Source organism: Haliotis rubra, unplaced genomic scaffold (assembly GCF_003918875.1).
Source record: "Haliotis rubra isolate DU_JTF1 unplaced genomic scaffold, ASM391887v1 Scf1242, whole genome shotgun sequence".
Taxonomy (NCBI): Eukaryota; Metazoa; Mollusca; class Gastropoda; order Lepetellida; family Haliotidae; genus Haliotis; species Haliotis rubra.
Genome location: NW_025765162.1, coordinates 83,542 through 109,839, shown reverse-complemented (window position 1 = coordinate 109,839; position 26,298 = coordinate 83,542). Strand labels below are relative to the sequence as shown.

The following is a 26,298-nucleotide window of genomic DNA, read 5'->3' as shown; positions in this document are numbered from 1 at the left end:
GAATCAAAGGCTAGACCAAGAGTGGGTGAGTGGCTGTGTGGGTGCGTGAGTAATTGCGTGCCTGCGTGCTTGCGTGGGTGGGTAGGGAGATAGGTGAGTGAGTGAGCACCTTAGCCTACTCGGCCACCCGTGTCCCTGTTGCTTCAAACGATACCCTCCTGTTTTCACTATTTGATTGTGATTCATAGGAAAGTCCTAGCTGTCATTTATCACTGTCCCTACGCCTGATAAGGGAAAATTTGACAAACGGTGTATCAGAATACACAATGCCTTTTAGAAAGTGTTCACATGCATCACACATCGTGTCTGGGTTACGCTTTTGCAGTAAAGTACAGATTCTAGTATCTGAGGCTGAGTCCCATCCGGAATTCCAACCCCCGCTCTCGGAGTACATTTGTTGCAATGCCACAGAGTAGCAGATACTCTAGTAACTTTATAGCAGGAGTCTACCACGTTCCGAGAGTGGAACAGTGAGGCGTGTGCATGTTGTTTTAGGCCTCTATCATCAGCCAGGCGACCTGCTATCCGAGTCAGGGTCGGGCCAGCCAAACGTGGAAGCATGGAAACTCAACTGAGAGTCTTCCAGGCTTCAGAGCATTGGAGATATATTTTGTTGAGGAATCAGAATCAGTGCCGAGAATTAAATGTTATTATATGGGATGGCAAATCGGGTTCACGTTCAAGTTCACACTGTTAGGATTGAGGCCTGCCATCAAACGTTGATGGAGGTACAGGGGAAGATGTCGACGCCTATCGAAAGACGAGCGACGTATTGTTAAGCACAGTACTGACATTTCATTGTTGTGATATGTCCACGAATATAGTTGCTTAATGTCACTCAATGTCTACTATTTTGTTTGGACCAGACGATCAAGTGATCAGCAACATGAACATCGATCTACGCAATTTGGAACCGATGACATGTGTTAACAAGTCAGCATCCTGACCACCCGATCCCGTTAGTCGCCTTTACCACAAGCATGGGTTCCTGAAGATCAATTCTTACCCGGAGCTTTACGAGCCAATATCTATTGTTCCAGTTAGGAAGATAAACAGACTCAAGAGTAAAAGAGTATTTAGTAAATCTAGTTACAATTGTAAAAACTGCAAAAACACTAAAATGAAACTTATGTTTCTTTTGTTTGTTGTTTAACGCCGCAATCAGCAATATTCCAGCTACATGGCGGCGGTCTGTAAATATCCATTCTTGACCTGACAATCCAGTGATCAACAGTATGAACATCAATATACGCAACTAGGATACGAGGACATGTGTCTAACAAGTCAACGAGCCTGAACACACTGATCTGTCATCACACGTTCCCGTCAGTCGCCTCTTACGGCAGGCACGGATTGCTGAAGACCAATTCTAGCCGGGAGCCTTACAAGTTTTAATTTTAAGAAAGATATACATACATCTGACAGCAAGTGTGAAAATATCCTGGCTTCACTACAAATCCACAACTGAAAATGGAGGAAAAACTTGCTACAGTGAATAATTTGCTGGGGTGTATATATGTTATATGATTTGATAGATTTATAAAGATAGCTGACGCATTGATTCTGTTATTTCAAACAAGGAAAACACGGTACAAATGGGTTACAATATTTTCCTTTTACCTATGAATACATACAGGGGATATTCACATCACAGTGAGTACATACAGGGGTATGTTCACATCACAGCGAGTACATGCAGGGGAATATTCACATCACAGTGATTACATACAGGGAAGTATTCACATCACAGTGAGTACATACAGGAAGGCGAGGGGGGGGATTAAGATTCACGTCACAGTGAGTACATAAGTGGAGTATTAAAATCTCAGTGAATACGAACAGGGGGTATTCACATCACAGTGAGTACATACAGGGAAGTATTCACATCACAGTGAGCACATACAGGGAATATTCACATCACAGTGAGTACATACATTGGGTATTGAAATTGCAGTGAATACGAACAGGGGAGTATTCACATCACAGTGAGTACAAACAGGGGGGTATTCACATCACAGTGAGTACATTCAGGGAATATTCACATCACAGTGAGTAAATACAGGGGTATATTCACATCACAGGACGTACATAGAGGAGGTATTTACATCGCAGTGAGTACATACAGTGGTATATTCACATCACAGTGAGTACATACAGGGGAATATTCACGTCACAGTGAGTACATACAGGGGAATATTCACGTCACAGTGAGTACATACAGGGGAATATTCACGTCACAGTGAGTACATACAGGGGGTATTCACATTACAGTGAGTACATAGAGGGGGTATTCACATTACAGTGAGTACATAAAGGGGAATATTCACATCACAGCAAGTACATACAGGGGAATATTCACATCACATGACGTACAGACAGGAGGTATTCACATCACAGTGAAAACATACAGAGAGTATTCACATCACAGTGAGTACATACAGTAGGTGTTCACATAACAGTGGGTGACTCTTTCTCTGGCTATTTTGAGGATAAAACCGCAAAGATCAAGTATAGTTCCAAACATGATGATCTGCCTCCAAAGGCAACAAGTGATAGCCTTCGTGAAATTGTGGATCTTGTTGTTGGACCCACTCCCTACCAAACTGCTTTTCGATCATTTGGACATCTTGATGTCGGCCCACGCCGAAGACCCAGGTTCGCTCATGCTGTTGATCACTGGATTGTCTGGGCAATTATGTACAGACCACCGCCATAGAGTTGGACTATTGCTGAGAGTGTACTAAACCGCCATGTGCAGCCAGTATGTTGTGCTGTGCGTGTTTAGGTATTCTGACGGTTTCATGACTGTTTAAAACAGCACAGTAGGTGTGTAATTTATGTGTTTGATCATTCTATATTCTAATTTGTGAGTATTTTTGCGTATGAACGTATTGTGTGAATAATGTTGTTGACGACTGTCAAAAGTACTGTGAGTACACAACTGCATGTTGACTATGCGAGTACATCTACTTCTAAAGTTGGTTTTATGCAAGCTGTAGTTTAGAAAAACGAAGAACCTAGGAAAAGGTTCTGATTATGATTGGACTGTGTTTATTGTGTTGGGATTTAAAAATTCATGGCATATAGGAGTAATGTGTAATCAACTTTCTATCGGTCGTATCCTGTGTGTGTATCGGGCTGTGTTTATTCATGTGATTGTGTGTGAGTTTTAAAGTAGGTTCATGGCATATGTGAGTAATGTGTAATCAACTTTCTATAGGTTGTATTCTGTGTGTGTATCGGGCTGTGTTTATTCATATAATTATGTGGGATTTTAAAGTAGGTTCATGGTGACTCGTTCTACATGGGATATTTTGGTGAGAAGCATGCTGTGTGTGATTTTGCTATGAGTTTCAACATTTTACTCAGTTTTTTTCATCGGCGGGCATGGCTAGGACTTTGTTATTTGTTTAAATCTATTTATTTATCATTTTTTTTCAAAATGGCGGCGGGGGACGCGGTCTGAGACCTAGTTTTACGCTTGTGCATGCATGGCTGAGTACTGTCATAGGAAAATGTTTGTTATATGTATTTTGAGTTTACATCGGAGTCATGGGTGGGCAAATGTCTTATTCATAGTTGGAGAACAGTGTGAATCAATCTGTTGTCTCCACATGAATGAGTGTCTTGTCATACCAAAGAAAAAATCATGAATTGGTACCTATGGATGTGTTATTCCCTGATGTCATTCATATGGATATGATGAACAGAGGTGAGTTGACTTCATGTACACTAGAATAGTCTTTATCCCCGACACTCGTTCAATCTGATGATGATGGAAATCTTAATCTGTGTTACGATGTATTCTGTGTTACAATGTAAGGACTGAAGGTAGGACGTTGTATACATTTGAATTTCACATTCTCAATAGTTATAGTTATAGTTAGTCAGACGGTAATTGATACTGCGATAACGGGCGCTCGGTTTGAGATAAAAGAAGAATACACTGGTAGTATATCCACAATGTGTAGTCACTCCAGAGTTTAATCCAAAGATGTTTTGTAATCCAGTGAGAAATATCCACAATGTTTAATCACTCCAGAGATGTGTAGTTGAGAGGCTGAGCTATTGAAAATATAAACCCAGTGAATCACACAGTATAATTCGGGGGACTTTATATACCCACCAGAGTCTAAAAAAAGAAACACCATATGTTGATATGAGTCATGGTCTAAATATAGACTCTTCTAAAAATAGAAACAGCAGGTCTTGACATGACTCATGGTCTAAAAATAGATTTTGACCCCATAAAGCCCCATAGCTAAAAATAGATTTTGACCCCATAAAGGCCTTGATACTGCTTCTGTAGATGAAAGTATGATCGGCAGAGATGGAGGAAACATCTCTGTAGATCGAGGTATGATCTGCAGAGATGGAGGAAACATCTCTGTAGATGAAGGTATGATCGGCAGGGATGAAAGTAACATCTCTGTTAATGGAGGTATGATCGGCAGAGATGAAAGTAACATCTCCGTAAATGGAGGTATGATCTGCAGAGATGAAAGTAACATTTCCGTAAATGGAGGTATGATCTGCAGAGATGAAAGTAACATTTCCGTAAATGGAGGTATGATCTGCAGAGATGAAAGTAACATCTCCGTAAATGGAGGTATGATCTGCGGAGAAGAAAGTAGATCTAAGTATCATGTACGTAGATTGTAATATTTTAGACTGAATAATACGCTTCCATATTACGGCATAATCAAGTCTGTGTTAGTGGTAGACACGTAGACACATAAAAAACATCACATGACTGGGAAGTTATGAGTCAGTTTATTGCATAATGCATCCAGCGACATGATACAACAGAATACCAACGAATCCCAACAAAGCAGACAATGAAAGGAACGAAACAACTTGTTACAATGAATGTTTATATTATCAACGGCGGTAAATAGATCGTAATACGTCATCCTGTGTGTTTGTTGTTTAATGCTACATACTTCCTGCTGTATTTCTATTGTATGCCTGGCCTGTACAAAAATCGAATCTGGACCTGACAATCCAGTGATCAACGTTGTGAAGATCTATCTACGACATCGGGATACGGAAAATCCAACATATCAAGTCAGCGAGTCTATCTTACACGCAAGTAACCATAGTTACGTATAGCCACACCACTACAAAGCTATCGTGAGAGTGAGTTAGGGAGCGGGTAAGGGAGTGAGAGGAGTGAGAGACACCAGAACAAGACTTCCCATATTGTATCTATGTGAGGAATCAAACCCGGGTATTAGGCGTGACGAGTGAAGGCTTTGTCCACTAAGCTCCCCTATGGCACCTTTATTAAAATAGTTACACAGTTCATATTTGTCTAATGTGTTTTGCAATGTAGATGAAAGTCTAATGTGCTTTGTCAAATGAGATAACACATTCCTGGCTCGTTTTTTATAAAGTTGATGAAATATACAATATTCAAAACGCCACATTTTGATATAATAATGCTATTCGAGTGTTCATTCATTTACCCCATAAATTCATGGGTTACACTTCCCTCTCAATGTTACCTAACTGGACCACTGATACCCCTGAACTAAACTGTTAATTATCAGACAAACAGAGAATTTCATGAGTCAACCACTCTATACCAGTAGTGAAACTCTCATGACTAAACAAAGGAATTCATATCCATTGGTACATGATACCTTACAGTGAGTTAGTGAAGACACAACATATATATTGAGGTATTAGCTGAACCTATGGAACGTGGTGAAATGGCAGCCAGAAATAAGAGGCTGTGAGGTGCTTAATTACAAAGTCTGGTCTATGTGCCAAAAGCAAGATCAAAGTTCTACACGTCAGTCGACGGATATTTACAACATCTGCCTTTCTTCAGGTGCACGAGCCTCGTTATTGTTTGGCGTTGACCTTTTGCGTTTCTTGTACTTCACAATGACGACGACGACGATGGGGATGATGATGATGATGAGAGCAATGGGAACTGTAATCCGAACAATAACTTTCCAAGGCGAGTCAGATGTATCTGTGCCAGGTCCATCTGATGATGGAGGAGCTGTGGACGAGTCAGATGTCTTTTTGCCAGGTCCATCTGATGAAGGAGGAGCTGTGGACGTGTCATATGCTGTGGAAGATGCCGTGACGCCAGACATTGAACCTGCAGGACAGGAATAGGAAACACGGTTCTTTCACGAACAATGGCTCTTTACTCAGGGTGGATTCAATAGCATGATGATGTTGGCATGATGATCGTGGCATCGATATAAATGTATACGTTGCTGGAAAATGTCGAGATGTAGTGATACACATGTAAGCATACACAATGCACTGTGTAAACAAATGAAGTGCATGATGAAAATACGACAGTGATATCCGAGATGCAGACACTTGTCTTTCCGAGCATCATCACCGATATATTTGAGTAAGTCGTTTTGAAAATACCTATTTCAAGATATAATGATACATTTAAAAGCATACACAATGCACTGTGTAAACCACGCGAAGTGCATGATACCAAATTAAAAGAATACATGAAGACAAAAGTACAAAAACACCAGAGATGCACACAACCCATCAAGAGCTCTAAGGTCTACAGATAAATACTTATTGACAATTCCGCGTCGAAAACTCCAATTCTGTGATCCCCGACCACTAAGCTATCAGCTCAAAAACTCTAGAATCACCTGCTATTTGAGCTGAGACATTTTCCCTCTGATGAAAAAGTCTATGAAACCTCCCTTTTTAGAAAATACCACAAAGTCTAACCTAAATCTTTAGCCACTTATTCATTCAGTTACGCACTGAAAACTGTCTTTAATCATTTGTATGTTCTTGATATTGTAGCGCTTTGAGCATACATTACATGCACGTATGGAATTCAGCGAGATATACATACACATATTATCATTAATTATTGATACAGACACCTATTGATGCTCTCCTGTGATCAGATTTGTGCTTACCTTCAACCAGCTGTTTTACACCCTGACATGACACGTTCCAACTGTCACTACGACAAGTGTTCATCACTCGGACGTCACCGAAGTGGAAGCTTGTTACAGTGAACTCTTTGGTCAGTACCAGGTCAGGTGTATCTGTATCTGTACCATTGATGAGAGTGGTGTTTACTCTTCCAGTCATCAACCTAATCAGAGAAGGCCCAGAACAGAAACTCCTTGTAAGATTGACTGATAATGTGAGCCTGGGACCCTCACTGGGTGAGCTGATGTTCTGGTCGCTGGTTATTTCACACATTGGTAGCTCTGAAATCAGGATACACATAATCAAGAATGGTGGCAGAACCTGAAGGAGATACACCATTCCATCACTAAAAACAGGATGCACATCACGAATGGTGGCAGAACCTGAAGGAGATACACCATTGCCTCTCTGAAATCAGGGTGCACATAAACAAGAATGGTGCCAGAACCTGAAGGAGATACACCATTGCATCACTGAAAACAGGATGCACATCACGAATGGTGGCAGAGCCTGAAGGAGATACGCCATTGCATCACTGAAAACAGGATGCACATCACGAATGGTGGCAGAACCTGAAGGAGATACACCATTGCCTCTCTGAAATCAGGGTGCACATAATGAAGAATGGTGGCCGAACCTGAAGGAGTTACACCATTGCATCACTGAAAACAGGATGCACATAAACAAGAATAGTGCCAGAACCTGAAGGAGATACACCATTGCATCACTGAAAACAGGATGCACATCACGAATGGTGGCAGAACCTGAAGGAGATACACCATTGCCTCTCTGAAATCAGGGTGCACATAATGAAGAATGGTGGCCGAACCTGAAGGAGTTACACCATTGCATCACTGAAAACAGGATGCACATCACGAATGGTGGCAGAACCTGACGGAGATACGCCATTGCATCACTGAAAACAGGATGGAGATCACGATTGTGGTAAAGTCTGGAGCAGATACATTATGATATCAGGATGCACATAATCAAGGATTGTGGCAAAGCCTGGAGCATATAAACTCTTAGTAACAAAATAATTTCTTTACTGAATAATTGTGTATCGTCTTTATAAATCCTCAACTTTATATACTATCCAAACAAATAAACCCATAGGTCAGCGTTATACCAAAAGACATTAAAATATGGTACTTGTTGGTCCCTGCCTGGCGCTCGGCATTTATGGGTAAAACAAGGACTGGTCGGCTCGGAGTCAGAATAATGTGTCTGAGTGGGGTATTCATGTTTATATATACAGCTACATGCATGGAAGGTGCCTGCGGTGGGCAAGAGGAATTTTTAACCCAATGTGAAAGTCGGCAAAGGCGGATCTACACGACCCGCTCCCATACGCAGATGTATACTTTTCCAAAGAAGAAACGCACAACCCAGAAATCTGTTGCGAAAATGTATTTTCAAACATGGATAACTCGTCCACAAATAGACTTTAGTACATGAAGTTTTACATCAGTTTAGAAGAAGGAAATGTCTATATAACCAAGTGGATAATTTTAGATGACGGAGACGTTGAGCGCCATGATGACGACGTAGCACGGTCCCGACGTCCGGTATCCTGGCTCTCAGACCAATGTTTCTCAACCTGTTCCGTACAGTTTGACCGGATATCCTCCGAAGTTCAGGCAACCTGGCTGCTGTGCCCTCCCCCGTGGCAGTACGATCACGCAAATGTAGTACCCGGGTGTACCGATCATGGGCTGCAGTGGTGACTTGAGGTCTGCCTGTACGGGGACGGTCATTTGTTTTACCTGTTTGGTTGTAACGCGCTGCAAGCCGTGATATCGTGCTTTGACAAACATTCAGACGCCTGGCAAGAGAAGATTGGCATTCTTTCTAGGACGATGTTCCTAGTCACAGCGTCAAGACGTGGCGTAGAGATATGACCTTGAAACTCCTTCAAAACGATTTCCGAAAGTAATCTAGATTTTTATAGCCAGACAGTGCTTGCTCTTTGCTGCACAGTCTCAACTGGAAGGCGATTTCTGTTGCGTTGTGGCGATGCATTTTTAATCCTTGTAAGAAATCTCATCAAAATCAACATTTTCAGGTAAAGTTGACTTTTTACTTGTACAATTGTGTAAAATATGTTTTCAACACTTTTGTTGCATATTTTTACGATTGTTTGAACACAAAAGGTAATTAATAGATTTTTTAGAATGCAAAACGTCTATACGTTTCTTTTTTGGAATAGTATATATATACTTGGGACGTAACAAAGCTACAGTTAAATAAACTATTTCTCATTCGTAATTGAAAGTCGACTCTATGAGATCAGGATTTGCTGGTTCCTGTGAGTTTGCTTATTCACAGGTACGACTCGTTGACCTGATTTTCAATTAAGGGTTGTATTTGCCTTTTATGTATTTAAGTGATGCTTGTGACAATCCTGCATCTTTTTGAGTTTCAACTAAGATTATGGTTCAACTGATTTTGTTTATTCACAGGTAGGACTCGTTGACTTAATGTTTAATTAAGCATTGTATTTTCCGTGTATCAGTTTACGTAATGCTTGTTTTAATACATCATACTGAGTTTCAACTTTATGGTTCAAAATTATGGTTCAACTGAGACGCCAATTTGGTAAGGTTCAGTTGTTCATATTTACTTTTGCTTGTTGCTTAAAGTCGCACTCAGCAATATTCCAGCTATATGACGTCGGTCTTTAATTAATCGAGTCTGGACCAGACACTCCAGTGACCAACAGCATGAGCATCGATCTACGCCACTGGAATACGATGTCAACCAAGTCAGCGAGCCTGACCACCAGATCCCGTAAAGCGCCTCTTACGACAAGCATGGGGTGCTGAAGACCAATTCTACTCCGGCTCTTTACGGGTCTCATACTTACTAACAACAGACATATGACAAGTCTCGGGGTGTGGATCATCCGCGTCATCCACACATTTCCAGACACCTTCATGTGTCTTTAGTGTCTTAGGTATAGTGAGGACACTTGTTGTTGTGTTGATGACTGACGCTGTGAAGGTACCAGTCGGTATACAATATCCGTCCGACAGATCACAGGTAGCGGCAGTCGTCCCACCAGGTGTTGTATAGGAGTGGGCCCCTGATGTAGAGTCTACGTAACAAGTCAGATTCACTGGCAAGCCAATTTCAACCATTTGTGGGCAGTGAAACTTGGATGTACCTTTATGAAAATAATATTCGAAATAGTCACAAAATATCATTTGGACGAAATGATTAAAAAAAACACACACCCTGATTCATATAATTAGATGGTTTTGGTTTTAACACGTTCCTGTTACTAAGTCTATTGTCTATTAAAATTCAATATGTCAGAACACGTATGCAATTCTGTTATTTTATTAACTAGTAATGAATTATAGTATTATTTCCATTTGTAGAGTGCCCAATATCCATCCCCTAAGATGAGCTTTGTGGCGCTAAGGACATTTCTACGCAAGCTGCCTGTGGGGAGCTGGAAGATTACCTCACTGCTGGTGAACAGAATCAATTTGAACAAACCCACTTGCCTAAGGTGAGATCACAGTCATGCTTGGTTGTAGGGCAGAAGTCATCCATCCATCCATCCATCCATCCATCCATCCATCCATCCATCCATCCATCCATCCATCCATCCATCCATCCATCCATCCATCCATCCATCCATCCATCCATACCCCCATCCATCCATCCATCCATCATGTCTGTATGTCGTCACGCCATAGACCCGGGTTCCATCCATCCTAATAATTGTATAGCCCCAATATTCAGCTCAGCATTTGTCTTCTGTCTGTATGTACCGTTTGACCGCTGGGAATCCTTCTCTTCCACCAATGGAACACAATTAATAATAGGTCATAGTTTCATTCTTATCATTCGATGACACATTGACAGCATGAGCATAGTGTTTTTTAATATTGAACCTTCTGGCACACATGAGGCCTTCTGTGATTTCGTTAAAACACTTTGCTACGTTCCACATCTAAATAATGTTTGTTCCTTCATAACTGCCTTTAATCACAAACCGTTCTTTGTCACATGTCAAAAACACACAGTTTCGACGTTTTGTGCTTCGCTCGCTCCACTCCACACACGGGCGCCCAACATGATTGCGCCTTTTTTACCACCAAAGGGAAGTAACTCTCCACCGTAACGTTTTAACTGCTATCCACTAATAAAACTTCCCAAACGGCACCACACAACCATGATCCTACGACTATCTCAAACATAGTCCACAACACTGTATATATGTTTATGGACAAGACTTTCCTGGTTTGACAGCTCTTGCCCAATCCATTGGACCTTTTGTAAGTAGTCAAGTTAGTAATCAAAATAGTAATATCAAGTTCTAAGATGATAAACTCCATGCGTAAATTAAACTTCTTACTAAGTAGGCAAATTTTGAATAAGATTTATGTTATGTTTATCAGACCACATTTTGAATATGCCTGCGAGGTGTGGGATGGGTGTAATTATGAACAGTCATTGAGACTAGAACAACTACAACTGGAAGCAGCCCGTATTGTAACTGGTTTACCAAAGTATACACCACTTAAATATCTCTATTTTGAAACTGGGCGGGAAAAATTATTAGTACGTTGGGAAAGAAGAAAGTTTACATTATATTATAAAATGAAAAGTGGTAATGCACCTTCTTATCTGATAGATTTACTTCCTCAGACTGTTCGTGACTCTACAACTTATAACCTTAGGAACTTAGAAATTTTGTGGGACCATCACATAGACTTAACACTCATGTCAATCTTTCATCCCATCAACGACAGTATTATGGAATAATACCCCATTAGAAAAGCGAATGTTACAATCAACAGAGACGTTTACATCATATTTGAAGAAACCTGTTGTCATAGCACCATCATTACATCATATTATTATATATACTTCCATGAAAATAATATTATATTAATATATTATTATAATAATATTATCTATGGTCATGAATATATGATACTTGAGGGATATAACCTACAGTAGACGGTTGTGATCCAGATGAAAACAAAGATGGTAGGATGCTGGTGTCCACAACTTCGGCTGCGACTGTTTGACATCTGCAACCACGAACACGGGGATGAATGTACAGTAGAGAATGAGGGAATGAATCAAAGGATAGACCAAAAGTGAGTGAGTGAGTGAGTGAGTGAGTGAGAGCCGCTTTTAGATTCATTCCAGCAATTTCACGGCGGGGGACATCGGAAAGGGGCTTCACACGTTGTACCCGGGTATTGAACCAGGGTTTTCGGCGAGAAGAGCCAACAGTATAACCATTTGACTACCCGCTGCACATTGAAAGGGGACTAGTCCAACGTGTGTCATAGTGATAGTGGTAGACCCTGAAATACCACGACTTTTACTCTCAGACTCCGAATGCTAATAAAGTCTCTCTAACTCCATCAATGTCATGCTTCAGGCCGGGAAAGCCCCCCTTTCTCGGGATCGACCTTCCGCTTCTCGGCCAGACTTAGAGTGTATTATATAAGTTGTTCACTGGTCTCGAGGGGGACATGGGCTGATGTACCCTCGATGTACATGAAACCATGGGCCCCGAGGGACCAGGGAACAACGTATTTATCTTACCGAACACCTCAATGGTAATTTTGAACTGTTTGAAGCACGGGTATCGGATCATAGTATGGAGTACCAGACGACAAGACAAGACGACAAGAAAAACAATTAAGAGTTATCTCCCTTCCATTGATTTGCATTCACAAAACATCGGTCATTTCCGTACATCATACGTGATTCAATGTTATTCGAGATAAAGAAGTACCAAATGAGTTCGGCATTCCCAGCGGGGTACATAGAAAATGTTACTCGCTTGTAAGCAGAGTACATTGAAAATAATAGAAGAGCGCTCAGCCAATCATTTATGTGTGAGGCAAGATAATAGGTTATACTACACTAAATGAGAATCAACCGTTTAGCAAGCAGTTTTCGTAGCCTTAGGTGCAGATTGTATCATCCAGAAGCTCTGACTGAATAATTTTGTGTGAAGAAAACATTCTTTTAGATGTACATTCCTCCTGTAATTAAAGCCGACCATGCTTCTTACAATATTTTTCAATATATCTGTTTAACACGATTACTTACATTGAATGAGACCACAGGTATTTTCAAGCGGGTGACATTTGATGCGGAGCTGGGTTGGATTTCTCAACTTCCAGTACTCGGTAATGGCGCTGGTGCTTAACCATGTTTCGTGTTTTTATGGCTGTTAAAACCGGACTGTGCACACCTGTGCATGTAATAGTTGTTGAAGGCTTATGAAATTTTGTAAATATAACGTTGGTCTAAATATACAATTAAGGAGGTCCACTACACTTGAGGAGACGATGAAACAGGATTATACAGTTGTTCATGTATGGATGTAGTGGTAGTTGAGTTTTAGAAGTTGCAGCAGCTGTGTTGTAGCGATGAAGCAGGTGATCGTTAGTTGTTTTTGGTGTTTGTCATACAACACACATATCGGCCTGTATTGATGTGGTTGTATCTGTGGCTGTACGAGCAATGATTGTTACAGTAGCAGGGTGGTAGAATTACTTCCTCGTGGACCTGTTTGGTGTTTGTCATACAACACACATATCGGCCTGTATTGATGTGGTTGTATCTGTGGCTGTACGAGCAATGATTGTTACAGTAGCAGGGTGGTAGAATTACTTCCTCGTGGACCTGTTTGGTGTTTGTCATACAACACACATATCGGCCTGTATTGATGTGGTTGCATCTGTGGCTGTACGAGCAATGATTGTAACAGTAGCAGGGTGGTAGAATTACTTCCTCGTGGACCTGTTTGGTGTTTGTCATACAACACACATATCGGCCTGTATTGATATAGTTGTATCTGTGGCTGTACGAGCAATGATTGTTACAGTAGCAGGGTGGTAGAATTACTTCCTCGTGGACCTGTTTGGTGTTTCTAACGTTACTTTTTCTCTAGTAAGGCTGCATATCAAGCTCGTTATCAGCTACTGATTGCATCGCATGTTACACGGCGCCTTTGAACTAAATAATTGTGCAGTGTACATTTCACGAGTAGTAGAGAATGAAGGAATGAATCAAAGGCTAGACCAAGAGTGGGTGAGTGGCTGTGTGGGTGGGCGAGTGAGTGCGTGCGTGCGTGCGTGCGTGCGTGCGTGTCTAGGGAGGTGAGTGAGTGAGCACCTTAGCCTACTCGGCCACCCGTGTCCCTGTTGCTACAAAAGAGTGTACGCGGAGGAGGGATACCCTCCTGTTTTCACTATTTGATAGTGATTCATAGGAAAGTCCTAGCTGTCATTTATCACTGCCCCTACACCTGATAAGGGAGAATTTGACAAACGGTGTATCAGAATACACAATGCCTTTTAGAAAGTGTTCACATGCATCACACATCATGTCTGGGGTTACTCTTTTGCAGTAAAGTACAGATTCTAGTATCTGAGGCTGAGTCCCATCCGGGATTCCAATCCCCGCTCTCGGAGTAAATTTGTTGCAATGCCACAGAGTAGCAGACACTGTAGTAACTTTATAGCAGGAGTCTACCACGTTCCGAGAGTGGAACAGTGAGGCGAGTGCATGTTGTTTTAGGCCTCTATCATCAGCCAGGCGGCCTGTTATCCGAGTCAGGGTCGGGCCAGCCAAACGTGGAAGCATGGAAACTCAACAGGGAGTCTTCCAGGCTTCAGAGCATTGGAGATATATTTTGTTGAGGAATCAGAATCAGTGCCGGGAATGAAATGTTATTACATGGGATGGCAAATCGGGTTCACGTTCAAGTTCACACTGTCAGTAGCGAATTGAGGATTGACGCCTGCCATCAAACGTTGATGAAGGTACAAGGGAAGATGTCGACGCCTATCGAAAGACGAGCGACGTATTGTTAAGCACAGTACTGACATTTCATTGTTGCGATATGTCCACGGAGATAGTTGCTAGATGTCACTCAATGTCTACTATTTTGTTTGGACCAGACAATCCAGTGATCAGCAACATGAACATCGATCTACGCAATTTGGAACCGATGACATGTGTTAACAAGTGAACAACCTGACCACCCGATCCCGTTAGTCGCCTTTACCACAAGCATGGGTTCCTGAACATCAATTCTTACCCGGATCTTTAGGAGCCAATGTCTATTGTTCCACTTAGGAAGATAAACAGACTCAAGAGTAAAAGAGTATTTAGTAAATCTAGTTAAAATTGTAAATACTGCGAAAACACTGAAATGAAACTTATGTTTCTTTTGTTTGTTGTTTAACGCCGCAATCAGCAATATTCCAGCTATATGGCGGCGGTCTGTATATATCCAATCTTGACCTGACAATCCAGTGATCAACAGTATGAACATCAATATACGCAACTAGGATACGAAGACATGTGTCTAACAAGTCAACGAGCCTGAACACACTGATCTGTCATCACACGTTCCCGTCAGTCGCCTCTTACGGCAGGCACGGATTGCTGAAGACCAATTCTAGCCCGGAGCCTCACAAGTTTAAATTTTAAGAAAGATATACATACATCTGACAGCAAGTGTGAAAATATCCTGGCTTCACTACAAATCCACAACTGAAAATGGAGGAAAAACTTGCAAACAAGGAAAACACGGTACAAATGGATTACAATATTTTCCTTTAACCTATGAATACATAAAGAGGATATTCACATAACAATGAGTACACAAGCACTTAACAAACGGGTTATATGTGACCCGTTATCACCTCATCAGAATAGAAACTACATTCTAACACAGACTATACATAACAAGAATATCAAAGGCTTTCCTTGCAGATACATTTGTATAGTTTACTCCAAACTGTTATATGTACATATATTCTACTGCATCATAATTTCATGTCAAAAGTATTATTTTAAACACGCACCTATAAGGATACATACAAGTTGTGTGATTGTAACTGATAATCTACTGCATCATAATTTCATGTCAAAAGTATTATTTTATACACGCACCTATAAGGATACATACAGGTTGTGTGATTGTAACTGATAATCTGCATCAAATGAAAAAAAAAAAAAAATTTAATAAACCGTGTTACTCTGCTACCTGAACATGTACTCCTACCGTCTTGTAAATTTACTGAATGCTTCTTAACTGCCACCGAATCCACACCGGAAACTTACAAGTTTTACAAATAATCTTCAAAATATCATGGTGTAAACTTGATGAAAATACTTTGTGCATTCATGATGTATGACTCAATTTTCAATCGTCATAAACGGAGTTCACCTTCGATCTCGACTGAAAGTCAAAGGTTGTGACATTTGGAGATCAAGACTGGATCAGTAGGAATACGGATGGATACATAAAGACCTCCTGAAAGTTAAGGTCATGTCTCTTGTTAAACGTTCTTCAGGATATTACTGAGTCGCTCTGAAGCTTAATGCGTATATTGAAACAAAATGAGGCGGTTTCACGGGTCTCTTTAATTTTCTTTGTCACGTGGGTAAATGAGTGGATGCGCATGACCTACTTGACCACTTTGATCGGTACTGTACCTCGACGCATTTAGTCGTATATTGCAGGGCAAGGAAGCCTCACAAAGTACCGAAAATACACTTAGAGAATCATATCTCAACATATTCATTTCAGTAAAGCTTCTTTATACACATGTATTAGATATTTGTCGAAACAACTTTCTCAATAATTCCTAAGAACACTATAGGGTGCTAAGCACTTACAAGAAATACGTACCTTTTGACTGAGACGTACACGTCCCCTGTGTGGTGTCGTTCCTGATGACTCCATATTCATGTAGGACACTCGCTCCATGTTGCAGTGTTGTATAGGGCCTTTCATCAAGCACTTCTGCAAAATAACGGTTCATATTGACACAATAGTACTGTATTTGATAAATAAATACTGTACAAAAGCTGTATAATATGTATTAATTATTTATTTCTGATGAAGTAGATTGACTTATCATAATAGGTCCACATGTATGGTGCTGAATTCCACAGAGCACGGGCATGCTCTAAGAGCATAAAACTTAATGGACATTATTACTTCGGATAGCCCTGTGAGGTGCCATATGACTTATCCAGCTGGGTACGCAATAACTGCTGCGTTAACAGATGTAATTTGGAACAAACTCGCATGCCTAAGGTGAGACCAAATGTGGCACATGTGCTTCGTTGTGGACTGAAACGCATGCCCAAAAATGCTCAAAATATGGTGAAAGGGTCTCCTTGAACCATCTTGATTTCACTTCATGTGCGGAATGTATTGTATACTCTAGACCTGAGAAAAGAAATGATGAAATATGTTTTTTGTACTGTGCTTTTCCATTAATACATGGAATGGTGTAAACTTGATGAATAACCTTTGCGCATTCATATGATGTATGACGCCATTTTCAATCGTCGTAAACGGAGTTCATCTTCGATCTCGACTGTAAGTCAGAAGTTGTGACATTTGGAGATCAAGGCTGGATCAGTAGGAATATGGATCGATACATAAGGACCACCTGAAGGTTGAAGTCCTGCCTCTTGTGAAACGGACTTCAGGATATTATTGAGTCCCTCTGAAGCTTAAAGCGTATATTGAAACAAAATGAGGCGGTTTCACGGGTCTCGTTAATTTTCTTTTTCACATGGGTAAATGACTTGAAGCGCATTAGCTACTTGACCATTTTGTGAACGATATCCGATCACCGATATATCTGATGATTAATTTATACCATGTTTAAAGCTAGTTTAAGACTTGTATAAATCGTGTGAAAACATGCTTTGCAGAAAAAATAAACATAGATTTCCCAAGTCCGTATCTCAGCAGGGTTTTATATCAACACATTCATGTAATTGTTATAGTCAAGGTAGAAATTCTTTTCACTAATGAGGACTTCACAAATTATCAAAGAATGAGATACATTGTCATGAAAAAACTTTACTTAACAGGCATGCATCTTCTTTGGACATTTGTTGACATTTGATGGAAGACATTTCAAATTTGACGCATCAGTAACAAAATAATTGTTGAATGCCATTCCAAATTTTATTTTGTACAATAGTTCTCACGTGTTTTCTTTACTTGCAGACTCCTGGCTTTGTGTTTGCGAAGGGTACCAGTGGTGGTGCAGGATACACTCACCTGCTTTCATCACAATTTGAAGTGATTCATAAACCCATGCTCATGGTATAGCCGAACCCATGCAAAAGACACGTGTTATAGAGATTCCATATAGTTAAGGGGAGAATATTGTCTCTCATATTAAAATAAATGTGTCTCCGCAAATGTCAGAGAATATCAGCTGTATTTACAAGGCGCTCATGTGTATATGGACACTGAAATTTTCTCAGGACGCTTGCAAAGTCGTGTACATGTGTTTAACATTATATTCGCTGGGTTTCATATTTGATTCATTTTAAAGGATTTCTGTTTGTCTGTTTTATTTCTAAGTCCAGTAATAATGGACACTGAAAGTTTCTTACGTCGTTTGCAAAGTTGTGTAGATGTGTTCACACTCTTTAACATTGTATTAAACTCACTCACTCACTCACTCACTCACTCACTTTAACATTATATTCACTGGGTTTCTTATTGGATTCATTTATTCCGTGTTAGAAGTGGTCTTTAGCAACCCATGCACGTCTTAGTAAGAGACGACTAATTGGATCGGGTAATCAGCCTCACTGACTTTGTTGACACATGTCATTGTATCCCAATTGTCCCAGATCTCAGATCGATGTTCATGCTGTTGATCACTGCATTGTCTGGTCCGGACTTTATTATTTACAGACCGCCGCAACACTGCTGGAATATAACTAAGTGCAACAAACAAACAAACAAACAAACACACTTTGACAGTGTAATTACAGTTTTCCCAGACATTTTTGAGAAAATATTGTGTCCTAATTCTGATAAGAGAATTGTAATTATAAAATAGGTGTTACATTATGAAGTAAGGTACTGAATATGGGAGGCAACTCTAGTAGGCTTAAGAATGAACCTTACCACATCAAGAGTTATCTCCCCTGGTGTAGCAGGCGGCTTCCTTTGTTGACAAGGCAGATTTGACAACAGAAGAGAAAGGAAGGCTGGTTCCAGATGATTTTGAAAGGGGTGTAATGCAAAAGAGTTCGCTGGTAGACATAAAAGTCCTCTGTCCACAGCATACAGAACTTTAAAGAATATTGAGTCAGGAGTTGGGATTGAGCACAAGACAGGGGCAGCGAGGCCAAGGAAGTTCAGTTGTACGGATCGCCGGCGATTTGGTCTGATTGGGAGTAGGGGAAAATTGAAAAAAAACGTTGAGTATATCAGAAATGGTATCATCAATAGAGGCATGTAATGAAACCCTTAGACAAGAATTACAAAGACTTAACTGTGTGAAAAAGCGCGGAATCCCCTCACCATTGATGAAAGATGCACAAAAAGGAAGGCGTTTAAACGGAAGGCTCACGAAAATAAAGATAGGGACAATGTTTTCCTTTCTGATGAAAGTTCTGCCTGGCTTTTTCCGAACTGTGTGAAAATTTAAACAAAAGATACCGGGAAACCAATCTACCACCGCCGAAAATATAGCCCGAAATTTCACATGTGGGGTGGGATATCATCACGTGAAGTGACGCTGTTGTGTATTTTCACTGGAAATTTGACGAAGGAACGATATGTTGACAACTTAAATGGTCACCTCCTTCCAACAGCCCGAAGACTGAATGAATATAATTGGATTTTCCAGCACGATAACGGCCCAAGACACACTGCAGGATACACAAAAAATGTTGTCTGACGAAAATGTTCGAGTTTAAGATTGGCCCAGCTACAGCCAAGATCTTAACCTTATTGATATGTCGGGAATGACGAAGGACAGAATAAACCAAAAAGGACTTAGAAATATTATTAAGGATATGAAAGAAAGAAGGGGTCGAATATTGGGATGTCACACGATTTCCGACAAACTTTTATCGGTAGTGTACCTAGGCACATTCAGTCGCGTATTGCATGGCAAGGTCTCACAAAGTACTGAAAAGACACTTACACTGTAAGAGAATCATATCTCAACACATTCATTTCAGGAGACCTTCTATAGTTTATACACATGTATCACATATTTTTTTAAACAATTTTGTCACTAATTTCTGGGAATGCTATAAGAAATGCTGCAGGAAATACATACCTGTTGACTGAGACGTACACATCCCCTGTGTGTTGTCGTTCCTGATGACTCCATATTCATGTGGGACACTCGCTCCACATTGCAATGTTGTATACGGCCTTTCATAAAGCACTTCTGCAAAATAACGGCTTATATCGACAAACTAGTACTTTATTTTAAAATAATTACTGAACAAAAGCTGTATAATATGTATTAGTTATTTATTTCGAATGAAGTACATTTTATAGCAAGATCGGCTTATCATAATAGGTCCACATGTATGGTGCTGAATTCCACAGAGCACGGGCATGCTCTAAGCGCATAAAACTTAATGGACATTATTACTTCGGATAGCCCTGTGAGGAGCCATGACTTATCCTGCTGGGTACGCAATAACTGCTGCGTTAACAGATGTAATTTGGAACAAACTCGCATGCCTAAGGTGAGACCAAATGTGGCACATGTGTTTCGTTGTGGGTCAGGACTGAAGTGCATGCCCGAAGCGCTAACACATTATTACCCGGTTAATGCTAAAAGACATGACTTGTCCCATAGGGTGTCCATTCTCTGCTGGTTGAACAGAGGCAATTTATGAACACATTTACATGACTAGGGAGAGAGACGTGTGTTACGAGTGCTTCGTTGTTGGACAGGACAGAAACCCTAGAAAGTCTCAGAAGTCAATCTGCCAAACACAGTCATCCATCCAAGGAGTCTCCGTTACCAACGTTGCTTAACTGATTTGGGACTTGAGCTCTTTGCACACGGCCATACACCGCCATTATCATAAAACCTTTCGTTATCACACACATGACCTGATAAATACTCTCAGTAAAGTGTAAGCATTCTCCTTGAAAATGCTCAAAATTTGCTGAAAGTGTATCTTTAAACCATCTTGATTTTACTTCATGTGCGGAATGTATTGTATACTCTGAGAAAAGAAATGATGAAACATTTTTTTGGCACTGAACCTTCAGGGTCTTCCTGCTCCTTCTTTTTGTATATGACCACACCAATCACAGTCCCAGCGATAACCATCACGCCAAAGACGACACACACAACTATCACTACGGTATTGTCTGAAAGAAATAACTATGATCTTCATATTTTCGAGTCAATTAATATCAAACAAATGACAAATTTCTGGTGTGCCCCGCCTTGACAATCCTGAAATGTAGCAAAGCAAAAAGCGGCGTAAAAGAGAGAGCCAGCAAAGGAGTTAACCACAGCTCCATTGCCCAGAACCTGCGGCTGCACCAGAGCATCTGTCATAAGACAGACTGACAATACGTCAGACAGCCCTAGGCGTGGTCGACCACGTGTGACAACGCCCGGTGATGATCGCCACATCCAGACAATTCATGTGAGAAATCGTTATGGCGACGTCAAGGGCAGCGACGGCAATAGGACACCGTATCAGTGGACAAACGATGTACCGGCGACTAAAAAAACATGTTATTACTCTCTCGTGGAAGATACCGTAGTGTAATATTTTTACGTCAATATTACACTAATGTAATACCGCTAGACGTATGACGTTATAATGTTTACAGTTATGACGTCACAATTCTAATACCTCTGTCATCACACTGTAAGCAGTTTCTATCAATTTATGTTTGAGAGTAATAAACAGAATACTAAACTCGCTTCCGTGAAATACCATTTTTTATTAAACTCGTGAAAGATTTAGTATCAAACTCGCTTTCTCTCGTTTGATACCAAATCATTAACTCGTTTCATAAAAATGGTATTACACGGAAGGTTGTTTAGTATCCTCTATTTATTCGAGCACGTCGACCCTACGGCGGAGTGCATCTGACTCAAAACGAGACTTGTGGTTATTCTCGAAGATACGGGAATGACGTTTTGCGACCAGTGGTGTTACCAGTTATCCAGCAACAACCACGTGGTATTGTCTACCAACACGATAACGCAAGACTCATACAACATGACTGACAGCCTGCATAACGCTAACATCGTTGTTTTGTCGTGGACAGCGTGTTCTCCCGACATGAATCCGAAAGAGCACTTATACCTAGATCGACAATGAGAAGACTACCAGCGCCACCTGTCTACGCTCAAAAACTGGAACAATTTGTCCTACATGAATGGCAACGGCACGCCTGACGTCATTCGTCGTCTTTCGTCATCAATGTGTTTGGGCGTGTATTGAAGCCAATGGTGGTCACACTCACTATTGATTCAACATTTGATGACATTTTGCAGAAAAACCCGCCTTGTTGATTTGTGTAAAAGTTCAGACTATGATACCACGTGTCTTTCAGTGGCAGTCAAGCGGTTCTTTCAACTTTGTATAAAATGAAATTGTGTACATTTGCTGTAGTATTGAATGCTTGAAACTTTCTATTCAAATTTGGTCAAACACACTGTATATATTCCTTTGAGCACTAGTTTATGTGACATCATTTATAGAAACCACTCAGATAAATAAATTATATCAATAAAAATTTGAAAATGTCAACGCCAGAGAATAACCAGTCTCTATTTTTTCCTATTGGATGGAATGATTGAGAGAAAGATGTCGTAAGAATTGAAATACAATCATGTAAGCATGTAAATAACACAAGCAATGTATTGCATCATGAAGCTGAATCTGAGGTCCAACATTTTTTTTTGGATAGAGATTCCAACGCATACTGAATATAGCATAACGAGATAAAATAAAATCTAACCAAAATATTACCAAGCTCGTGCAAAGATGTAAAACTTCTTCTAATTAACAATTAAGTTGTGACCACAAACAGGTGACAGCACATCACACGATAGAGTCACAGTCATAGCACATCACATGATTGAAAACAGCATAGTCACAGACACATCACATGACAGAGGTGTAATTACAGCACATCATATCATACATGTTATGTCACATGACAGAAGTATATTGTCACAGCTCATCACGACAGACATGACATGAAGAGACATGACAGACATGTGACTGACATATGACTACAGTTAACAGGTCAACATACCTGGAGGTCCTGGTTTAACAGCGTCAGTACTTCCAGGAGAAGGTCTTTGTGTACTCGTAGCGGTTGTAGTGGGAGGGGATGTGGTTGTAGCAACTGCAGATGTTGGTGAAGAGAGAGACAGAGAGAGAGGAATACATGCATTAGTTCAGTCACAGTATGATCATGCTCGTGCAAAGATATACAAGTAATTCCTACAACAACTTCAGATATATCTGCCATATCAGTACCTTATTCATCTTGCTATTTAGCACTTTAAAGCCTCAGCTCTAACACTGGGAGGCTGCTACAATCTCATGTGCATTTGTAAACATAATAACTGATATACTTACTTCAGCAAGTAATAAACTTCAAAATATGATTACATGATATGTTTGGTATTCGTGGCTCAAAGCTCCTGATCCTGACTATTACAATTGACCACAATACAAGCAAGATACATACACAGCAGTATTAACGATGAGTACCTGGATATAAAGTTTCAGACGTCTACAATGCTGTGGAAACAAAACCTTTCAAAAGGTTTCTGTCATATACTGAAACATTCCACAGCCTTCTCCACCCGTGGCACTATTAGTAGGAATATAACTTTGTAAAGAATAATCAGGATCTTCCAGAATGTTTCCTTGGGTATTTGCTTCAGACCCAATATCATCAAATATATAAGAAAACCAGTAGTCCTTACTCACCAACATTGATGTTGAAGGACTTTGATGCATTGTACGTCACACCCCCAACAACATTGGTTGCCAAACATGTGTATGTTCCATAATCTTCAATTTGTATATTAGAAAGTCTCAATTCATCGCCAGGTGATGTGGAATTATCCTCTCCTTCTTTCTGCCAGGTGTAGGTCGCTGGTGGGTTGGTAACAGCGTAACAATTCAGGGTGACCGTGTCGCCAACGGTGTGTGTGCCCTCTGATGGGATGGAGCTGACATCGGGGTCACTGTCACTGAACGTATCTGAAAGCATAAACTGCCTCAACACTGGACGACATCGATGTATGGAGCTTACACAATTAGTTTGTTTGCGGTTACACACCTCTGTTAGCAATAATCAAGCTATATTGGCTGCAAATAATTGAGTCTGGGCCAGACAATCTAGTCATCAACAGTACATACATAGATCTAAACATTTGGGATGCAAAGACTGAATCAACCAAGTCAGCGAGCCTGACCACCCACCAACTCACTCACTCACATTCGTTTTTATTCGTTTTCAAATTAACATTCACAGAACGAAGTCTTATCAAAAGCACCCAGCTGGGTGGTTTCAAAAACAACAGTTAAAACACATTGAACTTGTCAGGAGATCTCGAGTCACATACATTACTTGGCGAGTATAATAAACATATTCCCCTTCTTGATATATTTACTTACAGAAAACTGTGATGGTGTCAGTTTGCTGACATGTAGAGTTGCATTTGTCGGATCCCGTAGGCGTTTTGAGTGTAGTGTGGTTTGCAGCACATCGGATGATCATCCCATTGTCCAGTCTGCTGACAGTCAGTGTGAGCTGACTTATTCGTTCAGAGGTGCAAGTTCCTGAACTCGGATAGGGAGCATTTAGTCTGGCCAGACTGGTAATGTCCGTAAAGGTGTTGCCACGGTACCGGAACCACAGGAAGTCTCCGGCAGGTTTTCCAACAGCTCCCTGGCACCGGAACTCAACCTGCTGTCCTTCCGTGTAGCCGGTGCTAGTTGGAGGAGACAGTGTTATGATTGGTCTCAACGGCTCAGCTGCAATGGAACAAAATGTATTCCCGCGTATACCAAGATCACGAAGTTGTGGTAAACTATATTGTAAAACATTTTTTTATTTTGGCTTGATATTATTTTGGAACCAAGTTGTGTGATTGATGGGTTTAAAATGATTATTCCATTCACAACGGGTTACGATTTTCGTGTAAACATGTCAGTTTCGTTTTGAATGATGTGCACGGAACACGTGTTGGTGTGTTGCTGTGCATTTCAGGGATGCAAACCAGACTGAAGTTGTTCTGTTATTGTTTTAAACTCAATTAAACGTTTTCGGCCTTTGTGCTGGGTCAGCGAGCCCGACCACTCGATCCCGTTGGTCGCCTCTAACGACAAGCTTGGGTTAGTGAAGACCAATTCTAATCAGTATCTTCACAGGTGGATTGTTCAACGAATCTAGACGCGCCTGTGGAGTTGTACGGAAATCAAGGCCTTTTACCTAGCAAGAGAAGATTCATCTCTGCTTCTTCTGAAGCGGGCGTGTTGGAAGCTGTTTGGTAAGCAGCAATACACTTGTAAGCTGCCTCATCCTCACACTCAACACGATCAAATCGCACACTTGTGGAACCACTGTATATATCACCAGATAAGATGAGAGTTGTCCGATCTTTAAACTTCTGTGTAACACTTGCATCATAGAGTGATGAGCTTGTAGGTGGTCTAAACACTGCAATGTCTGTGAAACCTGGCTCTGTAGCTCTCTCCCTACTCATGGTTATTGAAAAAAGGATTTCTCCTGTTTCCACGACATAGTCACACTTGACAGTCACAGGGAGGGGTCCTATAGTCCCCGTCTCATCTTTTGCTGTCAAGTTTAATCCATACACATGAGAAATACCTGGAAAGAAAATGTTTGTAATTTAACTGTTATAAACACCTGAACATTCATCCCCATGACAACTGTCCTGCCTTTATAGTGAGACCTTAATATAAATTATACCCAGACAAGGGACGAACATTCTACAGTGAAACCTGTCTAAACCGGCACCCCAAAAATAAAGTGGCGGTTAAATAAAAATGCCGGTTTAGACAGGGTGCCGGATTAGGCAGGTGTTGGCAGGTTCCACTGTATTTAGGTTTGTACTTCAAGTAACAGCAGAACCTCATCTCTCTTTACATTTGACTGTCTCCCAAATTGGGCTGTTAATGTGAATGAATTTGCCAGAATCTTCGGCTGCACCCGATCAACTGTCATCAGACAAACAGGCAATACCTCAGCCAGGCCTAAGAGTGATGATCACCACATCCGGACAATTCATCTGAGAAAATGTTTTTGTTACGGCGACGTCAACGGCAGCGACGACAATGGGACACCGTATCAGTCGACATACGGTGTACCAGCGACTAAGAGAACATGATATTCAAGCACGCTGATCCTACCGCGGAGTACATCTGACTCTTCAAATCCGACGTCGTCGACTGACATGGGCCAGGTGAGTTGGACGTTGGCCGATGCGTGATTGGCGACGTGTGATGTTCACCGACGAGAATGTTTTGCCTGTACAGTGATGATGT

At 40.8% G+C, this 26,298-nt stretch overlaps 1 protein-coding gene across 1 annotated transcript in view; it reads right to left on the bottom strand.

The window, feature by feature from the left end:
- The window catches only part of LOC124266262 (carcinoembryonic antigen-related cell adhesion molecule 5-like), a 97,584-nt gene that overhangs the window by 68,954 nt on the left and 2,332 nt on the right, over nt 1–26,298 (bottom strand). Inside the window, exons 2-7 of the mRNA XM_046701075.1 lie at nt 25,223–25,621; nt 24,406–24,765; nt 23,713–23,988; nt 23,027–23,119; nt 20,055–20,168; nt 16,631–16,744 (exon numbers count right to left, since the gene is read on the bottom strand). Coding sequence (XP_046557031.1) covers nt 16,631–16,744; nt 20,055–20,168; nt 23,027–23,119; nt 23,713–23,988; nt 24,406–24,765; nt 25,223–25,621 — 1,356 coding nt within the window. The remainder of the gene's footprint in view (nt 1–16,630; nt 16,745–20,054; nt 20,169–23,026; nt 23,120–23,712; nt 23,989–24,405; nt 24,766–25,222; nt 25,622–26,298) is intronic.